The sequence below is a fragment of the Mustela putorius genome, unplaced genomic scaffold, assembly GCF_011764305.1.
Source record: "Mustela putorius furo isolate JIRA1106 unplaced genomic scaffold, ASM1176430v1.1 tig00001059_pilon_pilon_pilon, whole genome shotgun sequence".
NCBI classification, from domain to species: domain Eukaryota; kingdom Metazoa; phylum Chordata; class Mammalia; order Carnivora; family Mustelidae; genus Mustela; species Mustela putorius.
In genome coordinates, this window is record NW_025421553.1 from 4,961,837 (window position 1) to 4,983,688 (window position 21,852).

The following is a 21,852-nucleotide window of genomic DNA, read 5'->3' on the forward strand; positions in this document are numbered from 1 at the left end:
ATGGCATCTTTATTATTAGAAGGATTCCAATATGAACAAGATATAACTTCCATTTATTTAGTTACTTGTGAAATTTTCTCAGTGAAGTTTTTTTTTTTTTTAAGATTTTATTTATTTATTTGACAGAGGTCACAAATAGGCAGAGAGGCAGGCAGAGAGAGAGGAAGGGAAGCAAGCTCCCTGCTGAGCAGAGAGCCCGATGTGGGGCTCGATTCCAGGACCCTGGGATCATGACCTGAGTCGAAGGCAGAGGCTTTAACCCACTGAGCCACCCAGGCGTCCCCTCAGTGAAGTTTTAATGTTTCTTTCTTAGGGGACTGTGCATCTTTAAGATGTTAGGTTTTATTCCCTTGTATTTGGTATTTTGTATACAATATATGTTTTATGCATATATTTTTAAATAGATTTTTTTATGTTTCCAGAAGAGAGAAATACAATCGATTTTTATACATTGATTTTACATGCAATTATATTGCTAAATTCTCTTACTGATTCTAAGCATGCTTATCTCAATCTTTACTAAAAAAGAATAAACATTTCAAGATTAAGTAGAATTAGGGTCCTCAAACATTATCTAGCAATTTAATTCTAATTTGCGGTTTTTAAATTTCCACTAGACTTCATTACTAATTTAAGTAGTTAATGTTCCTTTATATTTTATTTATTGTTAATCACTTTCCTTGCTTTGCCTTCCTTTTTGCTTTTTAGGCCTTGTTTTTCTTTTGCTAGCCAGATATACAACTTATAAAATTTTAGAATTTTTTGTTGAGAAAAATCTGATCTTGTTAGTCTGAATATACTTTTATTTTATTATTATTCTTTTTTTTAAAGATTTTATTTATTTATTTGAGAGAGAGACAGTGAGAGAGAGCATGAGAGGCGAGAAGGTCAGAGGGAGAAGCAGATTCCCCATGGAGCTGGGAGCCTGATGTGGGACTTGATCCCGGGACTCCAGGACCATGACCTGAGCCGAAGGCGGTTGCTTAACCAACTGAGCCATCCAGGCGCCCCTTATTCTTATTCTTGAAGGAAATTTAAAACTGAATACAGAATTATCTTTGGTCGTTTATCACTTTTATTCCCTTTCTTTTCCCTCCTCAGCAGACTGATGTCATTCCACTCATAGTTTCCATTATTGCTGTTGAGACGTTAGGTGAAATTTTGATGCTATTTCTTTAATATTAATTTGTGTCCTCCTACCTTGGGTGCTTTAAAAAATTTCTTATTGTCTTACATTTTCTGCAGTTTTACAATGATGTGTCAGAATGTAATTTTTAAAAATTACTTGCATGGATCTCTCAAACCTTTTAAATCTGAGGACTGTGTCATGATTCCTAAAAAGTTATCAGATATTATTTCTTCAGAAATTACCTTAACAACTCATTTTCTCTCCTTCTGAGAATTTTTACTAAATGTGTATTAGATCATCTCATTGTATTTTTTACTTTCCCCTCTTTCATCTCCATTTTCTTTTTTTGTCTCTTTTTACTGTACTTTGAATAGTTTATTCTGATATGTGACATTTTCCTTGTGACTACTTCTCGTTACCCAATTTACCCACTGAGTTTTAAATCTGCCTGGAGTGTAGCTCTGCATTAAGACTGATCTCAGCAACACACACAAATGCACACACATGTTTTTCCATTCTTTTTACTTTTCTGCTGAGCACCATAGCAGCCTTCTCTACAGCTCCCTGGAGTTGGGAAGAATGGACTGGGATTAGTTCTGATTCCTTTTACCTTAGGCATTTAGTTAGGCAATGTGAAGGGAGTCCAAGTTTCCTGCACCTTGAAAATCCTGGCTTTTGCTTACTGCCTGGCCACTTAGAAAACATACCTGGTCTTGTCTGCATTGCCCCTTGTACCAAGGGAAACCAGATTCTGTTTCTGGCACCAGCTGTTTGAGATGAAGCAGAGAACTTGAATGAAGGAACATAACCTTTATTTTTCTTCTTAGGTGTCACATGAATTGTCATATGCCTCACATTGTATTTGCTTCACATATTCTTCCTTAAAGCATGCGTTTTTGCAGGCCTAGTGTGGATTCCGTTAGAGACACAGTTAGGGCTCCCTATAAATCCTTCAGATGAGGTACTGAAGTCTATTCCAGACCAAAGAGAAAATCACACAATCTTACAATGGATTACTTGGTTCAGAGTATACTATTTTGTTATGATTTTCTTCTTCACTAAGTTTATTTTATTGTGTGCAGTCTATTGCTTTTTCTACTTCGTCTCAGAGATGGAGAAGACTGGAAGATTTTGAAGACTTACATCAAATACATACATTTATTTTAGCTGACTGGAAAGAATAAAAGGGAGTGTAAGTCTTACATTAGGAAGATTTAGTCAAGCTATTAGATTATTTTACATCTTTCTCACAGAAGCTGCTATTTTTTTTTATATTTGGGAGGCTCTAGTCTTCAAAGTTTCCTAAAATGTTAATAAACCTGAAAATTTTCCTTTTTATTAATGTTTTTGACACTTTTATAGTTAGAAAATGTGCTCTGCAAATACATGCTCTAAATATTTTAAAATGCTCTATATGTACATATCTATATAATGTTACTGATTTTGATAAACATACATTTATAATACAATATAGCATTGTAGTGTGGGCTATAAATGTACGTTGTCAGCAGCAAGAATAAACTTTTCTAGACTTACATTTATATTCTGGTCATTTGTTTATTTTATCTATAGTATGTTTTTCATTTATCTGAATTATTATAAGCCTTTAGTGAAATTATAAATGGTTAAGACCGTGTAATCAGCTCTGTTAATTTTAGCCCGAGACATCTATATTATCACCTTTGGGGATGGCTACAGATGATTTAGCCAAAAATATGGTGACTTAGGATCTGGATGGCCATAAAGAGCATGAACACATGCAATTAAATGTAGCTTCTTTTAGTATGTGTTACCCCAAATGAGAATATCTGTACAAAGTATGTAGAGTCTTGCAAAATCATAGAAATCATAGTCTTCTTATACTGGGGCTTATACCACTGTCTTAGCCCACGTCTCTAGAAGGCAGAATATGAGAAGAGGATTAAAATTCTAATGATTTATTTGGGGTCAAATAAATGCAAAGTCAGTGAACTAAAGATTAAAAAAAAAAAAAAGGAAAATGGTGCAGGAAACCTTGCTGCATTACTACCTGGAGCACTAAATCACAACTTGGCAAAATGAAAGATAGCAGACAGATCCATACTTGGTATGATGGTACTCATTAAGGCATGGTTTCAGGAAGAAGCCACATCTAGTCCATGGAATGGAGAAATGGGAAGGGTTATTCATCTTATCTGTTGCTTTTTGTCTAGCATTTTCCTTGGTCAAGATTCATTACATAGGTGCAACTCATCCATACTTCCAGTTTGTGTCATCCAGCACATGGCTACTCCAAATGTAGAAGAGGAGGGACAGCTCACTCTTTGGGCCATAAAGATCATGCAGGCAGGAATCAAGTGAATCTGAAACTGTACAGTATTCATGGCCAATACAGGCACTAATCATGACCTGACAGCTTTGTATTTTGCAGAATGTTTTCAGATAACAGATTTTTGTTATCCCTAAACTCAACTCGGTATTAGTAATTCATTAGTGAAATTACTCTTTTTTTTTTTTAAAAAAAAGATTTATTTGTTTATTTGAGAGAGGGAGAGTGAGAGAGAACACGAGTGGAGGGAGGGTGAGAAAGATCTGAAGCAAACTCTGCACTGAGCATGGAGCCCTACACAGGGCTTGATCTCATGACCGTGAGATCATGACCTAGCTGAAATTGGTCACTTAGCCAACTGAGCCACCTAGGCACCCTGTGAAACCACTCTTGAAGATTTCCACAGACTTTCTAAACATTAGCTCTAATGATCTCTTTGTCCTTAGTTTTGATATCCCTGCAGATGTGTATTTTTGGTCTTTATCTTCATTCTGTTCTTTGGTATTTTGGTCTTTATCTTCATTCTGTTCTTTGGTATTTTGGTCTTTATCTTCATTCTGTTCTTTGGTATCCCAGTCTAGAATTGCTTGTTTGCATGGAACAGGCACATTTTATTTACCTTTACTAGCTGAAACATAGACATACAGGTACACCTAACTGCAAGAAAGAATCTTTTCATAAGAAAAAGGAGAATAAACACTGATGTAGGCATCTATGAATCTCTGCCATAGACCACTCTTCAATGCCATTTATGTTTGTTCTCAACCCAGAATTTCCATCTTCATTTCCTATCTTGATTTTAAGGATTCTGTCTATGCTGGGTTAAAATTCTTATTTTTTCTTATTTCTTCTCCTTGGTCCTGTTTGTATTAGTTAGGATAAATTTGAAACAACTATAGAAAGAAACTTATAATTTCAGTGGCTTATATCAGATAGAAATGTATTATCTGACATAAAAAGTCAGTGGATCAAGGCTGACCGGACAGCTCTGCTTTTGGGGTCAGTGAGAAACTCAGGACCCTCATTATCTCATAGGGTGTTGTACTCATCTCCCTAATCAAAGCTGATTCAGCACTGTGTCTTTGTTCCAGTTCACAGGAAGGAGAAAAAAGCATCATTCTAGAGAAAATGGTATGTCTTTAAGTTAGAGGTGACCTGAAATTTGCATATATTACATTTGCTCATATCCCACTGGCTTGGCCATGTGCCCATATCTAGCAGCTAGAAAGACTGGGAAATATAGAGTAGCTAGGTGATCATAAAGAAAAGGCAGAGAAAGAATTTTGAAAGGACAGTCGCTGTTCTGTCACTTTCCAGTTCTTCACTGTTCAAGGTGTAGCTCAAGTGCCATTTCTGCAAAGAAGCTTTTTTTTTGAACCTTTAACCAAAAACAGTATTGCTTATAACTAACAGTCATTCAGCACTTGATATGTATCAGGAACTAGACTTTGTGTTCTGATTTGATACTTCCCAGAATTCTACAAGATTTTCTCCTCATTTTCACATATGCAAAATGATAGTTCACACAGATTAAGTTATTAAGCAAAGACTATATGTCTAGGAATCGTTGGAATCATGATTTCTACTTCTAAACCCTACAGGATTTCTTTTTTTTTTTTTTAGTACATTTTTTTTTTGTTGCATCTCATTTCCCTTCCAAATTGGGAACTTTCTGAGGTTGAATCTGATTTCTCCTCTCACCCTTATTGTACATAGCATAATATCTTGTGTGTAAGAGACTTCTCTTAAATATTTACTAAACAAATGAGTTGTCAGCTAAAAAAGTTCTGATAAATAGTTTAGGTACATTATTAAAACAAAGTATATTTTCTCTATATGTAAAATGAGAATGATGCTCTTTATTTACTATCTATTCCACAGATTGCACTTATATACTTATAATACATTACATTTATTTTTGAAGAAAGTAGAATGTGTGAAGAAATTTGAATGTGGGAAGCCAAAGTATATTTTCTATTCAAATGCCTATATTTACTCTTTAAAGTGTCTTTTTTGCTTCTTAGGTGTTATTTGTATATCATTATATGATAATTTGTGTAACGAACTCAATTTCTTTGTGATGGGCTAGACATGGTTCAAATAGCTATATTTATTTCCCACTAAATATTTACTGACATGAGCTATGGGACACCAATTAAGGGATTCAGTATCTATACAGAAAGCTGAAAGGCATTCACTTTCCATGTTTTCAAAGATTCCTTATCTTCTTGTAATTCCGATAGCACTTTGTACAAATGGGACGATTAAAGCTAGCTATTTTGGGCTCTTCATGAGCATCAAAGAAATGTCATCCCAGATGACTATCAAGAAAGAATTTTCAGCCAGCCTACACTGTATCTATCTAAGCAGATGTCTCCATGGGCAAGAGTGAGATAGAGAACACGAAATCAAGAATGAAATGACTAATTTCAAAATGCCCAGTTCTAGCAAAGCTTGTGCATGCTAACACCTCAACTATTCCTCTGTTTTACTACAAGCTCCATGAGGGCAGGGTTTTTTATTTCATTCTTGTATCCCCACTTTAAAGTCTAATAGGAGACAGTCAACATCTCTGCTTATTCTGTGATTGTTAAGGCACCATTACTTTTACATACATCTGTCTCCTCAATAAGACTGTGAATTATGCAGGGGCAAAAATCTGATTTTTATTCATGTATTTTTTCCCCTGTATCCCACAAAACAACTAACTCAGTAAATTCTGAATATAGTAAGTTGTTACAAAAATGTGTTTTATTCTTCTGGACCGCTCGTCCTGATAGCATGACTCTAACAGTTATTTGACCATACAAATAAGCAACTCATTGATTCTACTACTTAATCACTATTCCTCTGATATCACTTTCATAAAAAAATATTTTATTTATTTATTTGACAGAGATCACAAGTAGGCAGTGAGGCAGGCACAGAGAGAGGAAGGGAAGCAGGCTCCTCACTGAACAGAGAGCCCGATGCGGGGCTTGATCCCAGGAACCTGAGATCATGACCTGAGCTGAAGGCAGCGGCTTTAACCCACTGAGCCACCCAGGCGGCCCTCTGATATCTCTTTTGATCCCATGCCCATCTTAAATCCTGTGGTATATCATTATAATCACTCTACTCATTCTCTTACATACACTGTCAACTTACTTTTCCTACTTCTCTTTGAAATACTTGTTTACTCTCTCTGCACTTTCCCCAGGGGTTCCTTTCTATTTGCAAGGCTTTAAATACCACATGTGTCTTTAATGACTCAATAATGACTCCAAAATTGATGTATCTAGACTGAACTTTTCCCCCTGAAATTCAAACTCATTTACCTGTCTATTCTCTGTCTCTACTAGGATGGCTATGGTCATCTCAAATGTAATATATCCAATACTGAACTTATTCTCTACCCTCACCCCAAATCTGCTTCTGCACCAATCTTCCCCTTCTCAGAAAATTGCAGTTCCATCCTTCCAGTTATTCAGTTCAATCATGACTCTTTTCTTTTTTTTTTCTCTCTCTCATGCCTAATTTCTAATTCTTTAGGCAGTTTTATTGGAGCTAATGTCAAAACATAGCCATTATCCAATCTCTTCTTTTTACTGACATTGCTATCTTCTTGATCTAAGCCACTACTGCATCTCACCTAAGTATACATGTGCCTCCTTCCATGCTACCTCCCACCTTTCCACACTCCAGATCTCAGTAGACATTGGAATGAGCCTATTAAAACCTAAGCTGAATCATGACACTCCTCTTATCAAAACCCTGCAATAACTTCTCATCTCATCCAGAGTTAATCTGATACTTGTCACCTCTCTGATCTTGCCACATACATCTTTCCTCCTTTGCTCATTTTACTGCTGCCACAGTTGCATTTCACTTGCATGAAGGGAATAAAAATTTAGCTTAAATTGAACCAACACTGTTATATGATAGGAGATAAATCAGTCTTCAACATAATCGGAACTGTGCTGGGTTTTACCTATGAAGAAGGCATATACCAACAAGACTTCTGGCAACCATTTCAGAAACTCTTCTTTTAGAAGCTATAAAATTCTTTTACATCATGAGAATTGTTTCTTAATCCAAGAGTATGATTAGATAAATCAATCTAATATCTCTTTTGATCCCATGCCCATCTTAAATCCTGTGTGTGTGTGTATATATATATATAAATTTATATATTTATATATTTATCTTACTGATTTCTCTGTATGTGTATGAAACATTTTTATTAAGGTAAGGTACTTTTTCAAAAGAAAATAGTTATGCTTAGCTCCTAGAAATTGACTAATTAAAATTTGGGAACTATTAGCTATAACTGTTGATTTGTTTTTTGGTTTAGTCCATCATTTTCAATCACAAAAGAATTCATCTTGAAATTCAACCAAGCAAGAAATCCAAAAGAGAAAGAAGAGTTGTTGGACCTAGCTAGAAAAACCATTCTCAGATGTAAGGTAATAGTACACTATTTGATTATTTAATATATGGACTTTCTGTTCTAGTTGGTGGGTGGTTACATGTTCTAAAATATCAAAAGTAAAAATAAGAAATAACTTTTTAAAGTCATTAAGTATCATTAAAGATATTAATGCAAAGTAAAATTAAAGCTGATAACCAGATAATTTAATGTAAAAGGGCTTTTTAGGTGAAGATTCTCCACAAATTATTGAAGAATATAGTTAGCTGTTGATACTAGTCCAGGAGCTCACCACAAAATATGAAAGGCTGGCAAATAAATTTTTGATTATGATAATTCCACTTTTTCCTTAAAAAAAAAAAAAAGGTTGACTGAGGTATCATGTGTCCCAAAGAAGAAAGGAAGCTTCCCTAAACCTTCACAATACATATATGATATACTCTGTTCTCTCTCTATAACTATTCACCGAACTTATAGAAAATACATTCTTTAACAGTATGCATTAGCTTCCAAACTTTCAAACACGTATCAAAACAGAACACGAAGTGAAATAAGTCCTTGTTTTGCTCTTACATTAGATCCAGTTTGTGTTAGGCAGAGAAGTAATATACATATTACCAAATACACATATACCATATACGTATATATTTTGGTATATGTATATATACATATGATACATATCTACCATATTACCAATATACATAATATAAAAAATTAATGAAATAAAAGTTGCACAGAACTGGAGCATATATTAAGCCATCTTTTTTGTTGTGGTAGTGGTGATTTCCCAGCATTCCACTTCACTGTTGCTCACATATGTTACAATTTTGAAAAAATTTGATTAGAAGAAGAATATTCTTCTGGCAAGTATGCATGCTGAGAGGTGCTAGCAGATACATTCATCAGTGAGCTTCTGTCCAATTGTCCAACTGCTCCCTGGGGAAGCCCCAGGAGTGGGCCCATTAAGGGAAGAGTAGCAGTGTTGGTATCTGTCTCAGGTTCATTAATTTCAGTCCATTCCCAGGGAAGTAGCCAGAGTTTTCCAGCAAATTGGCATGAAGCTAATTTCTGTTGAATCACATTGAATATACTTTTCCTTCTAGAATCAGAGATGCATTTTCTGGGTTGGATAATGAGGTAGAAGTAATTCCTTCAGAGTAAAGAATGAGAATTATTTTTAGCAAATAACTAGTGGTATAACTCAGAATATTAACAAGCATCCTTTACATTTTAGCACCAATACAATTTACATAAAATATCAAAAAATAAAATTGATATAAACAAAAATACAAAGTTTTATATAGACTAGCTATAGAGCATAGCCTCATAGAGTGACTTTCAGAATATAACTAAAGAATAATCAAAATAAGTAAACTAGTAAATAAATTTGTAAGAAGCTATACATTTTGGTTTGCCTTTTCATGCTTACTCATAACAGAGAAAATTGGGTCTCAAAACCTTAGGCTCTGGGAAGCATGTGCATCTTCCTACTGCATGGACGGAAGTAATATATCTAGCTCAGTGCAAAGGAGAAATCCAAGATGGTACGTACTCTTACTAAGCTCTTCTTAGTTACCCTGAATGTTTTCTAGATTAGCATAAAAGGTATAACTTGTGACCTTTACTATTTAGAAATTGTGCAAGAGCCAAGGAAAATTCGCCATTCTATATTGAAATATCTGGTAATGTTTCACTATGAAAGCTCTTTTTGTAATTTTGGATTTATGAATTTGACTGCTCAACTTTTTAATTTCAAAATTGTTTTAAAACCTATTGTTCAGAACAGTCTTCATTACTTTTTTCTAAAATTAGTAACTAATTAAAAAGTAATATAAAATGTCATTGAAGTGATTTTCAATTACAATAGGCACTATACTTTAGAGAAACTTGTTTTGGCATTTTATAATTCTTACTCATAAAATGTTAACCAAATGGTCCTTTGTTTTTCACTTATTTTAAACAGCCATTTTACTCATTACGTTTTCATTTATCACTTCTCATTTATATGTCTCCTTCCAAACCATCCTCCAACCAATCTAAAAAAGAAATTAAAAAACATTGTTTTTCAAGAGGTAAAATACCTTTTATCATGAACTTTATGTGGATGCCTTTTAAAATGAGCTTTAGAATGTTAACCATATGAAGTCAGAGAGTAGTTCTCCATGTAAACTGAGTTTTGTAGGACTAACGGGGAGGTTTCAAGCAACAGGACGAGTAAGAACAATTCTGTATTTAACTTGTCTTTATGGCATTTTGATCACAGTGCTATCCACAGCCTGACCTCTATTAAATGTTTAAACGATATTGAAGTAAACACCCCTCGCTTATGAACAACCAGTAGCTACTTGTTTTTCTTTGGCCATTAAACCTTTTTGTTTAGGTGTCCTGCAGTCGTGTGATTCAGAAGAGGGCAGGCCCTTGCAGCCTGGGTGTAGTGTGGTGGTGGGGTGGAGGGCTGGGCAGTGAGTCTTGGGTGATCTAAACGAATCATGGATATTCCCATTTGCTTGCCAGTGATTAGATTAGGAGTGGTCAAAGGAGCTGGTCCTAACCAGAGATATAAAAGCAGGTCTATTTCAAGTACTTTTTGTTGAATTGCTTTTGAAAAAGATAGACCCGGGAAGAAAGCATCTCTTTCCTCCCTATGCCTTTTGATGTGTCTCTAAATGGCTTGGTAAGAGAAAAATGCCTGGAGCTTGTGTGGTCATCCCTGTTACCATGTACATCAGAAGAACTAGAAAATGAAAGAAAAATGCTTATAGAGGGCAGGTATATGAACCAGCCCTACAGTCTTTCCATCTGTGATCTTGTGAAATAATAAACATACTTATTTTGAAGACGGTTTCTTTGCATTTCCTGTTACACACAGCCAAAAGCTTTTTCATTCTTCAAGATATTGAACTCCAAATAAAAACCCTAAATATAAATTCTTAGTAACAGCTCCACAACTGAAAAACCTCCACATCTGTGTCTTGCAAATCTCTTGTCTGCTCCTCATTCTATAGTTCACTCTCCATGCAGCAGTGATCATACTAAAGCTTAAATCTTTTCTAGTGCCTTCTGATTATGCTTTAAAGAAGCCCTGACTACAAGGCTCTGTATGATCTTATTCCTGGCTGCCTTCCCTTCTTATTCATTATGATTCATTATGCTCTAGCCATACTGATCTCTTTTCTATTCCTTGGATGTGTTAAGGCTTTTCCTTCCTCTGGTCCCTGCATTTGCTCTTCTTTTCAGATATTTACATGACAGACAGCCCTTCAGAAGTCCTTCTTTGTAGTTTTCTCTAGGGCCTTACCCCTGTGTTCTTTCTCATTCATCTCTGAGGGGTCCTATTTCCTCTGCCTTGATTTTCTAGGTTTTCCACTCTTCTCTTTATAGCACTTATCTTTAGCACTATCTTATTTTTTTTTAAACTGATGGGGGAGGCTTAGTCTTTTTATTTTTCATTTTTTTAAAAGAAAAAGTAATTAGGGTTTATTTTGTGAGGCAGATTTACAACACTATAGGTCATGATTAAGAAGAAAAGAAAGGGAAAAAACACAAAACCAATAACCACATCTAAAAAAAGAAGATCATAGTCTTAGGAGTTAATTTAACTTAGAGGAACTTTTCAATTACCTCCTGTTAGTTGTACCAGTAGTGATAATATGTCTGATTCAAATTCAATTATTTTTTCCAAAAATCTCTTGGTTCAGACAAATTCTCATATTTGCAGGTTCATTTGCTGTCATTTTTTTTTTAAATGTCTTTTCAGTATAACAGTATTCATTGTTTTTGTACCACACCCAGTGCTCCATGCAATACGTGCCCTCTCCAGTACCCACCACCTGGCTCCTCCAACCTCTCATCCCTCCACCCCTTCAAAACTCTCAGGTTATTTTTCAGAGTCCATAGTCTCTCATGGTTCACCTCCCTTTCCAATTTCCCTCAACTCCCTCTCCTCTCCATCTCCCCATGTCCTCCATGTTATTTGTTATGCTCCACAAATAAGTGAAACCATATCATAATTGACTCTCTCTGCTTGACTTATTTCACTCAGCATAATCTCTTGCAGTCCCATCCATGTTGCTACATTCTCTCTGATGGAGGCATAATACTCCATAGTGTATATGGGCCACATCTTCTTTATCCATTCGTCTTGGTTCTTTCCACAGTTTGGCGACCTATAAACATTGGGGTACAGATGGCCCTTCTTTTCACTACATCTGTATCTTTGGGGTAAATACCCAGGAGTGCAATTTCAGGGTCATAGGGAAGCTCTATTTTTAATTTCTTGAGGAATCTCCACACTGTTCTCCAAAGTGGCTGCACCAACTTGCATTCCCACCAACAGTGTAAGAGGGTTCCCCTTTCTCCACATCCTCTCCAACACACACTGTTTCCTGTCTTGCTAATTTTGGCCATTCTAACTGGTGTAAGGTGGTATCTCAATGTGGTTTTAATTTGAATCTCCTTAATGGCTAGTGATGATGAACCTTTTTTCATGTGTCTGATAGCCATTTGTATGTCTTCATTGGAGAAGTGTCTGTTCATATCTTCTGCCCATTTTTTGATATGATTATTTGTTTTGTGTATGTTGAGTCTGAGACGTTCTTTATAGATCTTGGATATCAACCTTTTTTTTTTAATCACCCAGTTCTGCCTCATTTCCCCATTATTATTTGTATGGCCTTGTGATCTATTTTGTGTTGGCTGGAACAGCTGGAGCTCCTTGGGCATCTCTCTCTCTCTCTCTTCTACCTCTAGCTCTGTAGTCTCTCCAATTTAGTGACTTCTGAGTTATTAGACTTCCTAAGTGGCAGCTAAGTGTTCCAAAGCTAGAATCTTGAGAAAGAGATCCAAGTGGCAGCTCTATTGCCTTTTCTGATCTAGCATTTTATTGGTTAAAGCAGTCACAAGACCTACTCATGTTCAAGGGGAAAGGGGTATAGATTTCACTTTTTTTTTTTTTTTTTTAGATTTCACTTCTTAATGGAAGGGGTGTCAAAGAATTTGTAAATATTTAACATTTAAATTTTTTAATATTTTAAAAACCACAGTCTGGTCTTGGTGACAATAAATAGTTAATTGTAAGGCTTAATTGTAGCATGCAGACAAAAGCAAGATCTTCAAATTATGGTTTCTACCTTTTTAATATTTCAGAAGCTTTAAATATGCTTTATGCTTCCCTGGACCATGCTTCCTTTGATTATGATCATCTGCCTACCTTATTTTTTGTTGCGGAATCAGTTTTATATAGACTCTGTTGTGATGCATTACAAAAGACATACTTATATTCAGTTGAAATAAAGCTGATAAAGGTACGTTTTAAAATATTCTAAATATGTTTTAATTGCTACACATACTACATGTAGTTACATGACAGTTGTTTTAGGATCCAAGCAGACCATTTGGTTTTATTATGGAACATTCTCTTGTTTGGTAGTTTATTTTAATCTCCTTTAAATGTAGATAATACATTATTACTTGATATCCAAATGAAGGTAGTTTGGGAAAATATGATTTCACCAACTATGTAAGAAAATAATATATAATTTAGGTCAAGTTTATATGAATGTCTGCATATGTGTAACTTTTCTCTTTTCTATTTTAAATATTTTTAAATGCCACTTTCCATTTAAAAATGTCAACAGATAACCTTAACTAGTTGCCCAGTTTGAGAAGATGAGTTGTTCTCTCAGTATTATGTGTCATCTAGGCCATAAGATGGGAAAATATTTTCATGGGGTGCATGTTTTATAAGGTCTTGGACGACATATAGTTCACTCCCTGTGATGATCATGGTTGCCAGTTGCAAAATTTATTATGAGTCAGAAAAATTTAGGTTAAGTAGTGGTTTTATTGCAAAGAAAATAAAGAAAAGCCAGAAGAAAAAATTTTGAGAATATTTACTTTTAGGATGTATGTATTTTAAGAATCACTTGCAAAAATTATTAAGTATTATTTGCAAGAAAAATTTCTTATTCAGTTTTGACTATGAACTGTAGAAACCAACCATAAAAATATTCATGACAGCCAGGGCATTTTTGGAAGATACTATATTTTAATCCTTAGAAATCAAGCCTAGATATGCTCTGACATGTTTGGGAGTAGAAGACTTATGGAGACCAGGCAAGATTCAGAGAGCACATAATAGAAATTCAATGTGTGAAGAACTGAGGCTTTGCATAGAAGAAGGATGGGAGAAGAGAGGCAAGATGTTCTCATGATGACTTTTTCTTCTTTTTCCTGTTTCCTTGTTTTAAATATCTCCTATGGAGATATATAAAATATTATAAGATTATTATAGAGATTTAAAAAGATATCGATCTCTCTATATTATCAGTGCTTTAGATGAACTAAACATATTAACGTATTTAATCCTTATAATGATCCTAAAAGGTAAGTGCTATCATTGGCCATTATTTTACAGACTGTGACATAGAAAGTCCAAGTTTTTTTTTTTAAGATTTTATTTATTTATTTGACAGACAGAGATCACAGATAGGCAGAGAGGCAGGCAGAGAGAGAGAGAGAGAGAGAGGAGGAAGCAGTCTCCCTGCTAAGCAGAGAGCCCGACGCGGGGCTCGATCCCAGGACCCTGAGCCGGAGGCAGAGGCTTTAACCCACTGAGCCACCCAGGCGCCCCGAGAGTCTAAGTTATTATTCAAGGTCTCAGCAGAGAAGGTTTTGAAACCCAGTGGACTCTCAGCCATAATGCTGTACAGTTACCTTGGGTCTCAGATTTACTAATTTTAAAGTCTACTCCTTATTGTTCTAAATAATATAAATTAGCTAGTGGAAATAAGCATGCTCTATAAGTACCTTTGATTTCAGACAAGAAACCATTTCATTTATCCTTCTTGACTTTGTAGACTTTTTATTATATATCTAACAGTCAATTGGAAACCACCCTTTTGATCTTTTCTTTTTGACGGTATGCTATACCGACAGTATGCTATACTGGAAGTTATTGCTAGGGAAGCATCACCCACCTTCCTATGCACCATTTTTTGATAAAGTAGTATATAGTTCAGCATTATGAAGAGCCAGAAATATTTGATTCAATAATATTGTTTACTTTCACAATTTGTGTGCCTTCTTTCCTCATTATTTATCTCTGAGTGTAGAATCATCTTAAGTATTAAAGTCTATTTAACCAAAGTGTAGAGAATAACATATAAGCAACAATAGCTTAATATATTTTTGATAGAAATATAGAGTGCTCTTCAAGCATCTGTAAAAAACCATGGAGCACATAATCAACCATTAAAATCTCACACATAATAAATATTATTCAGTATTTCTATTTCACTGTTAGATAATAGAGTCTGAAAAATTAAGAGAAGTAGTCATAGAAAGAGAAGGAAAGAAGGGTAGTAAGGAATAAAGGAAGGAAAGATGGGAGAGTGAAGAAAGAGGAAGAGATCCAGTTTAAGAGGCAAAGTTCAAGCTGTCAAGCTACAGAAAGAATACGTACACAAATGAGACTTGAGGAAATATGCACAGAGGGAACCAGAATATTTTAGAGATATAGAAAGGCAGATTTTAAAATAAAATTTAGGCTTTCAGAATATTATAGATGAAAGCTTATAAAACCATTTTTCCAAGCATAGTTTTAACGAGGATCAGGTGAAACTTACGACCGAATTGGGGTATAATACAGTGATCATGCAAACTGATCTGTTTTTCGTGTATTTTTCTATTTTGTATGATGTGAAATTCTTGAACACGAATTTTCCTTTCAACATCCATCTCTAATCCTTGCAAATTATTTCCCCTTTGATTAATTTTCATCCATTGTCTATAACAAGGGGTATTTTTATTTTAATATTCACACTTAGAATACTGCAGTATTCTTTTTTTTTTTAAAAGATTTTATTTATTTATTTGACAGCGAGAGATCACAAGTAGGCAGAGAGGCAGGCAGAGAGAGAGGAAGGGAAGCAGGCTCCCTGCTGAGCAGAGAGCCCGATGTGGGACTCGATCCCAGGACCCTGAGATCATGACCTGAGCGGAAGGCAGCGGCTTAACCCACTGAGCCACCCAGGCGTCCCTGCAGTATTCTTTAAAATGACAATTTCCACTTCCCATCTAACTTCAATCTCTTAGAGAAGCATAGTACTTTCTCAAAGTGGTCTGTATGAAGAGATCCCTTGGATATGCTTTATAAATGTTTTCTTTTTATTTAAATCTATAAATGGTAGATATTTATAATATATAGATACATTTATAAATATTGATGGTGTATTCTCAGAATTTATTTTACCAATAGAATTTTGTGATAAAAATACTTGGAAATCTCTGCTATAATAGAAAGTTCATGACTTTTGGTGCAGCACAGTCTTGGGCTCAAAGTTCAGTCATGCCACTTATTTGTTAAATTGTCTTGGTTGGGGGCACTTGGGTGGCTCAGTGGGTTAAGCTGCTGCCTTCGGCTCAGGTCATGATCTCAGGGTCCTGGGATCGAGCCTCACATTGGGCCCCCTGCTCAGCGGGGAGCCTGCTTCCCCCTCTCTCTCTCTGTCTGCCTCTCTGCCTACTTGTGATCTCTGTCTGTCAAATAAATGAATAAAATCTATAAAAAAATTGTCTTGGTTGAATCACTGAGACTTGTAGAATCATCTTTTTTACTTTATTATTATTACTTTTTACATGTGGATCTGACAGTTAGTACCCTGCATCATTGTTAGGAGGATTTGGACTACATGTATCTTGATAGTGATATTGTTTTATTTGTTTTTTTCCCGTAATCTTCTGATTTAACAATTTAGGAATTTGATTTCCATTTATTTCTCTCGTTTGTGGGTTTTTTCTCATATTCTGTGAAAATTTCGCACATCATATATTTTTGCAGATATTCCATTTTTGTATTCTATGTAAAACAAACTTGCTACACATGAAACTTCACAGAGGTAAGATAGTAGTGTTTATTTAACAATGACTTTTTTCCATAAGGGAATCCCAAGCACAGTATTTCTCAAAACTATCTAAAGAAATGTTTTTAAAACTGTTTTGACTGAGACTCATAGAAAGAAATATCTTTTGCATTGCAATCCAGCATACACATAATACATACTGATCTATATACCGAAACAAGGAGCTGTGCAGTGTACTACGATATTTTCTTTTCTTTTCTTTTGTTTAAAAATCCCCTCTCAATTGATTTCACGAGTCACTTAAGGGGCATGACTTGCAATTTGAAAAATACTGTTCTGTAGGACATGGAACAAAATAGCATTCAGTATTGGTCATTATATATAATGTAGAGGTGATTTATAAAAGTTTCTTGGGACCGGTATTTCAACCTTGATATAAATGTTTTAAAGTTATTTCAAAAGCACATAAGCTTAAGTGAGTTTGAAATTGTTTCATCAAAAGCAAAAGCAAATGTAATAATAAAATGGTTTAGTTTCCATATAGTTTCTAAACGTTTATTGATGCAACACAAAAATACTTTTTCTTTTTCTTTTGACAGATTGGCTATTTGGTCTTCTTACGACTTTTTATATATTTCCTGCATGGTCACCTAGGAAGTTTTAAGCAACATTTATTTAGGCTTCAACCATATTTGTACGGTAGACTATCTTTTATTTTCTACACTTATAAATGTTTTATGTTATGGTTTGAGTAGCTCACACTATCACTATAAAGAACATAAGCTGTATTTTATTTTTCATGAAAAGTAATAAGTACAGTATTGCAGAACACAGATTCTGGGCTAGACTGTGTGGGTTTTACTTTTAACTTTTCTACCTAACTAAGTGCATGACCTTGCTCGTGACTCAGTTTCCTCATCTGTAATAGTTTCTACCTCTCTAGATTTCAAGTTTAGTAAGGTAATACTAGTGACAATATAGATGCCAAACTAGAGTAAGAAGAGTGTGAATGCAGGGCACCAATTAGTTATGACATTAGTTGAGCAGGAGATGTTAAAGATTATGAACTTTTAAAATGTGAATGAGATAGAGTAGAATAGTTTTGAAAAATGTCGAGGAGGAAAAAGACACTAAATTTGATGATCAATTGAATGTAGGCTCTATGTAAGGGAAAATGAGGAATTCCAGAGGAATCTAAAATTTTACATATAGATTTTACAAATACATATAAATTTTACAAATACAGTCAAGATAATGGTACTCTACACTGAAAAAATCTTGAAGAATCATTGGACATGTTGAAATTTGAAGGTCACTCAGGTATATATATACAGTGAGCAGTTGGAAATACAGATTTGGAACTAGGGAAATAAGCAAAGACTGGGATTCACTTATTTCATAGATATTGATATAGATGATTTGATGGTCATCCATGTTATGATGGCTGAAATAAGCCTTGGGTGGGAGGTATTGAGGGTAGAGAAATTAATTCTAGGAAAAGGCTTGGGAAACATAAACATTTAGTAGATAATTGGAGTGCCATACATCAGTAAAGGGAAATAAAAGGGAGTAATGACAGAGAAATCTCAAGAGGGGAGGTTCAAGAAGATCAATATCATCAAGAGATATAGAAGTCTTAAATATTAGGAAGTCTGAAAGTTGATGGGATTATGTAAGCAGAAAATCACTGTTGACCTTGGGAGGGTTCCCATTGGAGAGGTGGAAGCAAAATTCAGATTGGAGGTAAACAAAGTACCGGGAAAGTTTAGGCAGAAGACAGAGACGGTGAACTATTATAGAAAGCTTAGCTATACAGGGAAAGAGAAATATATCAATAGTTTAGATGAATAAGCAAGTTAAAAAAGCAGTTGCACTTCTTTGTTTCTAATTTGGATGCCTTTTATTTCTTTTTCTTGCCTAATTGGTCTGGCTAGGACTTCTAGTACTATGTTGAATAAAAGCGGTGAGAATGGGCATCCTTATCTTGTTCCTGGTCTTGGAGGATAAACTTTCAGCTTTTCACCCTTGAATATATATTAGCTGTGGATTTGTCATATGCAGCCTTTATTATGTTGAGTTACATTCCCTCTATACCTGCTTTGTTGAGAGTTCTTTTAATTATAAATGGATGTTGATTTTTGTCACACACTTTTTCTTCATTTATTGAGATGATCATATGATTTTTAGCTTTCATTTTGTGAATGTGATGTATCGCATTGACTGATTTAAGGATTTTAAATCATCCTGTGTCTCTGGAATAAATCCCACTTAATCATGGTGTATGATCTGTTTAATGTTTTGCTGGATTTGGTTTACTAATATTTCATTGGGAATTTTAAAATCTATATTCATCAGGGTTATTGGCCTATAATTTTCTTTTCTTGCGGCATCCTAGTATGATTTTGGTATGGTAATGTTGGTCTTGTAAAATGAGTTTGGAAGAGTTCCTTCAGAGCTCTTCTGTATTTTGAAAGAGTTTGAGAAGGAATGGTATTTTCTTTGAATGCTTGGTAGAATTCATGAGTGAATCTTTCTGGTTTGGGACTTTTGTTTGTTGGGAGGTTTTTGATTAGCGATTCAATCTCCTTACTAATAATCACTGTGTTCATATTTCTTTTTTATCTTGATTCAGTCTTTTCAGTTTTATGTTACTAATAATTTATATATTTATTCTAGGCTGTCTAATTTGTTGGTATATAATTTTTTCATAGTAGTCTCTTGTATTTCTAATGTAACATGTCCCTTCATCTCTCTCTCTTTTTTTAAAGATTTTATTTATTTGAGAGAGAGTAGAAGAGAGCATGAACAGGGCGGGGGCAGAGGGAGAAGCAGGCTCTAAGCTGAGCAGAGAGCCTGATGTGGGGCTGGATCCTGAAACTCTGGGATCAAGACCCAAGCTGAAGGCAGACGCTTAACTCATTGAGCCACCCAGGTGCTCCATCTCTCTTCATTTCTGATTTTAGTAAGGGTTGTCAATTTGTCTTTTCAAAAAACCTTTTTTTTTTTTTTTTAGTTTTAAATAAACTTTTTTGGTTAATGGACTAAATAAAAAAAATACAAGGTCAAAAGAGGATAAGAGATAAAGAGACTCAAGATACAAGAAAGGGAATATTTGGTGGAAAAAGTCATAGAGGAGGGAATAGGAGATAATAGTAGAAATGTTTTGGAGACTGAGCAGTAAATTGCAACACTACTACAAATTCTGACAGTTTGAAACCAAGACAAGACTACAGAGTAGCAGAATAAGAATTTATGTCTGCCATATCACTTGTTTTGAATTCTTCATATATTATAATCCTCTTTTTAACTCCTTACTGTATTTAGCGTAGTGACTCATCAAATAATCAGATGATAGTGGCAAATAAATTTTGAGAAATTTGAATAAAATTTCAAGATCTCACATTAGCTTGTTATTGTAGATCTATCCCAAGAAAACCAATAACTTGGTTTCATATAAGGATAAAATCCCTAGATTTTACCCTCTATCAAATACCGTTAAGTAGAGCCTTAGCAACATAATGATTTTTACCTGGGGCCATTAGCATCTGCTTCCTCACCATGTAGCCATCCAGTAAAAGAGTAGTTATTATCATTTTTTTCAACTGTCAATAGATTGAAATTCAAAAATTGTCTAAAAGTTTACAAAAAGAACAACATAAAGATAATTCTATTAAATACCACCTAGTGTTATGTTGACATAATTGTAGCTATACTTAAAATATATTCTTTAAAATAATCAACAGCAATAACATCTTGAAAATGAATAAAACTGGAGAATGTAGGGTTAACAGTGATGATTTGTTTGTAGGATTACAGTTTCTAAGTATCTATTATGAATAGAGTATGTTATAACTCACCTGGAGTTTTCCAACCATTGTTGTGCGGTAACTATACTTAATTGGACATTTGACCATTATGCAATTGCTGTTCTGAATTATATTAACTCTTATGTATTATTTACCTTGTAGTTTCCTAATATGCCAGCAGGGGTCATACATAGCATATAAATCTTAGATGGGGAAATGTATAGCAGTTTCAACATCTAAGAATTGAATTTAATTATATTTTAGTAACTAAAAGACAAATGAAATACAATGCGAGATACTAATGAAATATTTATCCCAAATTATTTTTCTTACAATAGCACTTTGTTTCTCTGGAGACTCATATCACAAGTATCCAAACATCTTTTCAAATGTGCAATTCATTCTGAAAACCATGGAAATTATATACAAAAGAGAACTCCTTTCTGGATCAATTTTTAGCCCTGTGGAAAACAAGAAAAGCCATAAGAACATAGATTCTGATATGGTGAGTATATCCTAGTGAATAATGAGTCAGATAATATTGATATGATTAAGTAATTGTGCTTGTCAATACTGTAACATTGTTGAAGATGAGGTTAGCTGGTGGTGGGGGTAGGGAAAGAGGTTCAAATAGCACAAACACTAAACCATATGCACATTTCCTGGACATCAGTTAATAGTATTAGTAGTGAGACATCAATATACACCACTAGAGTAATGTCATAATACCTTTAAATAGAGTAGTGGAGTAATGTCATAATACCTTTTTCCTTATAGATTTCATCTCAGCTGTATAATTGGAAATAATAATGTAATTTAGATTAACTTATAAATGAGGATTTTAAGATACTATATTTGTATTAAAAGGAAAGTGCATAAAGTACAGGCTATTGATGACAGCAATTGTAATACTTGATGCTTCCATAACTCATATGTAATAACATTTAAAATGCCATTAAAGTCTACTGAAGTGTTTTTAAATGGTTCAGAATTGAGGAAATAAAACAATCCCTAGTATGTGAAAAATTGTTTTTTAATTTCTGATTTGGATATTAGTGATCAACATTAAACTGTCCCAATCATGGAATTCCTTGGTATGTAATAAACTCTAGGTATTATGCAAATAGATCTACAGTGAGCCATATAATTGTTCACATACATTATAGGCTGATATATCTCAAAAAACAAACTTTAATCTCTGGGTCATATGTATTTCCTTCTCTCACATATACTCCAAAAGAAAGCAGAGCAGCAAACACTTTCCCGAAGAAGACATACGAATGGCCGACAGACACATGAAAAAAATACTCAACCTCACTTAGCATCAAGGATGTGCAAAT

General features: G+C 34.5%; 1 protein-coding gene across 2 annotated transcripts in view; it reads left to right on the forward strand.

Annotated features, from left to right (window-relative positions):
- The window catches only part of TMEM232 (transmembrane protein 232), a 57,306-nt gene that overhangs the window by 19,401 nt on the left and 16,053 nt on the right, over positions 1–21,852 (forward strand). For both annotated transcript variants that reach the window (XM_045087145.1, XM_045087146.1), the window contains exons 4-8: positions 7,771–7,882; positions 9,284–9,389; positions 12,991–13,148; positions 17,306–17,405; positions 20,851–21,017. In XM_045087145.1, the coding sequence (XP_044943080.1) occupies positions 7,771–7,882; positions 9,284–9,389; positions 12,991–13,148; positions 17,306–17,405; positions 20,851–21,017 (643 nt within the window). The remainder of the gene's footprint in view (positions 1–7,770; positions 7,883–9,283; positions 9,390–12,990; positions 13,149–17,305; positions 17,406–20,850; positions 21,018–21,852) is intronic.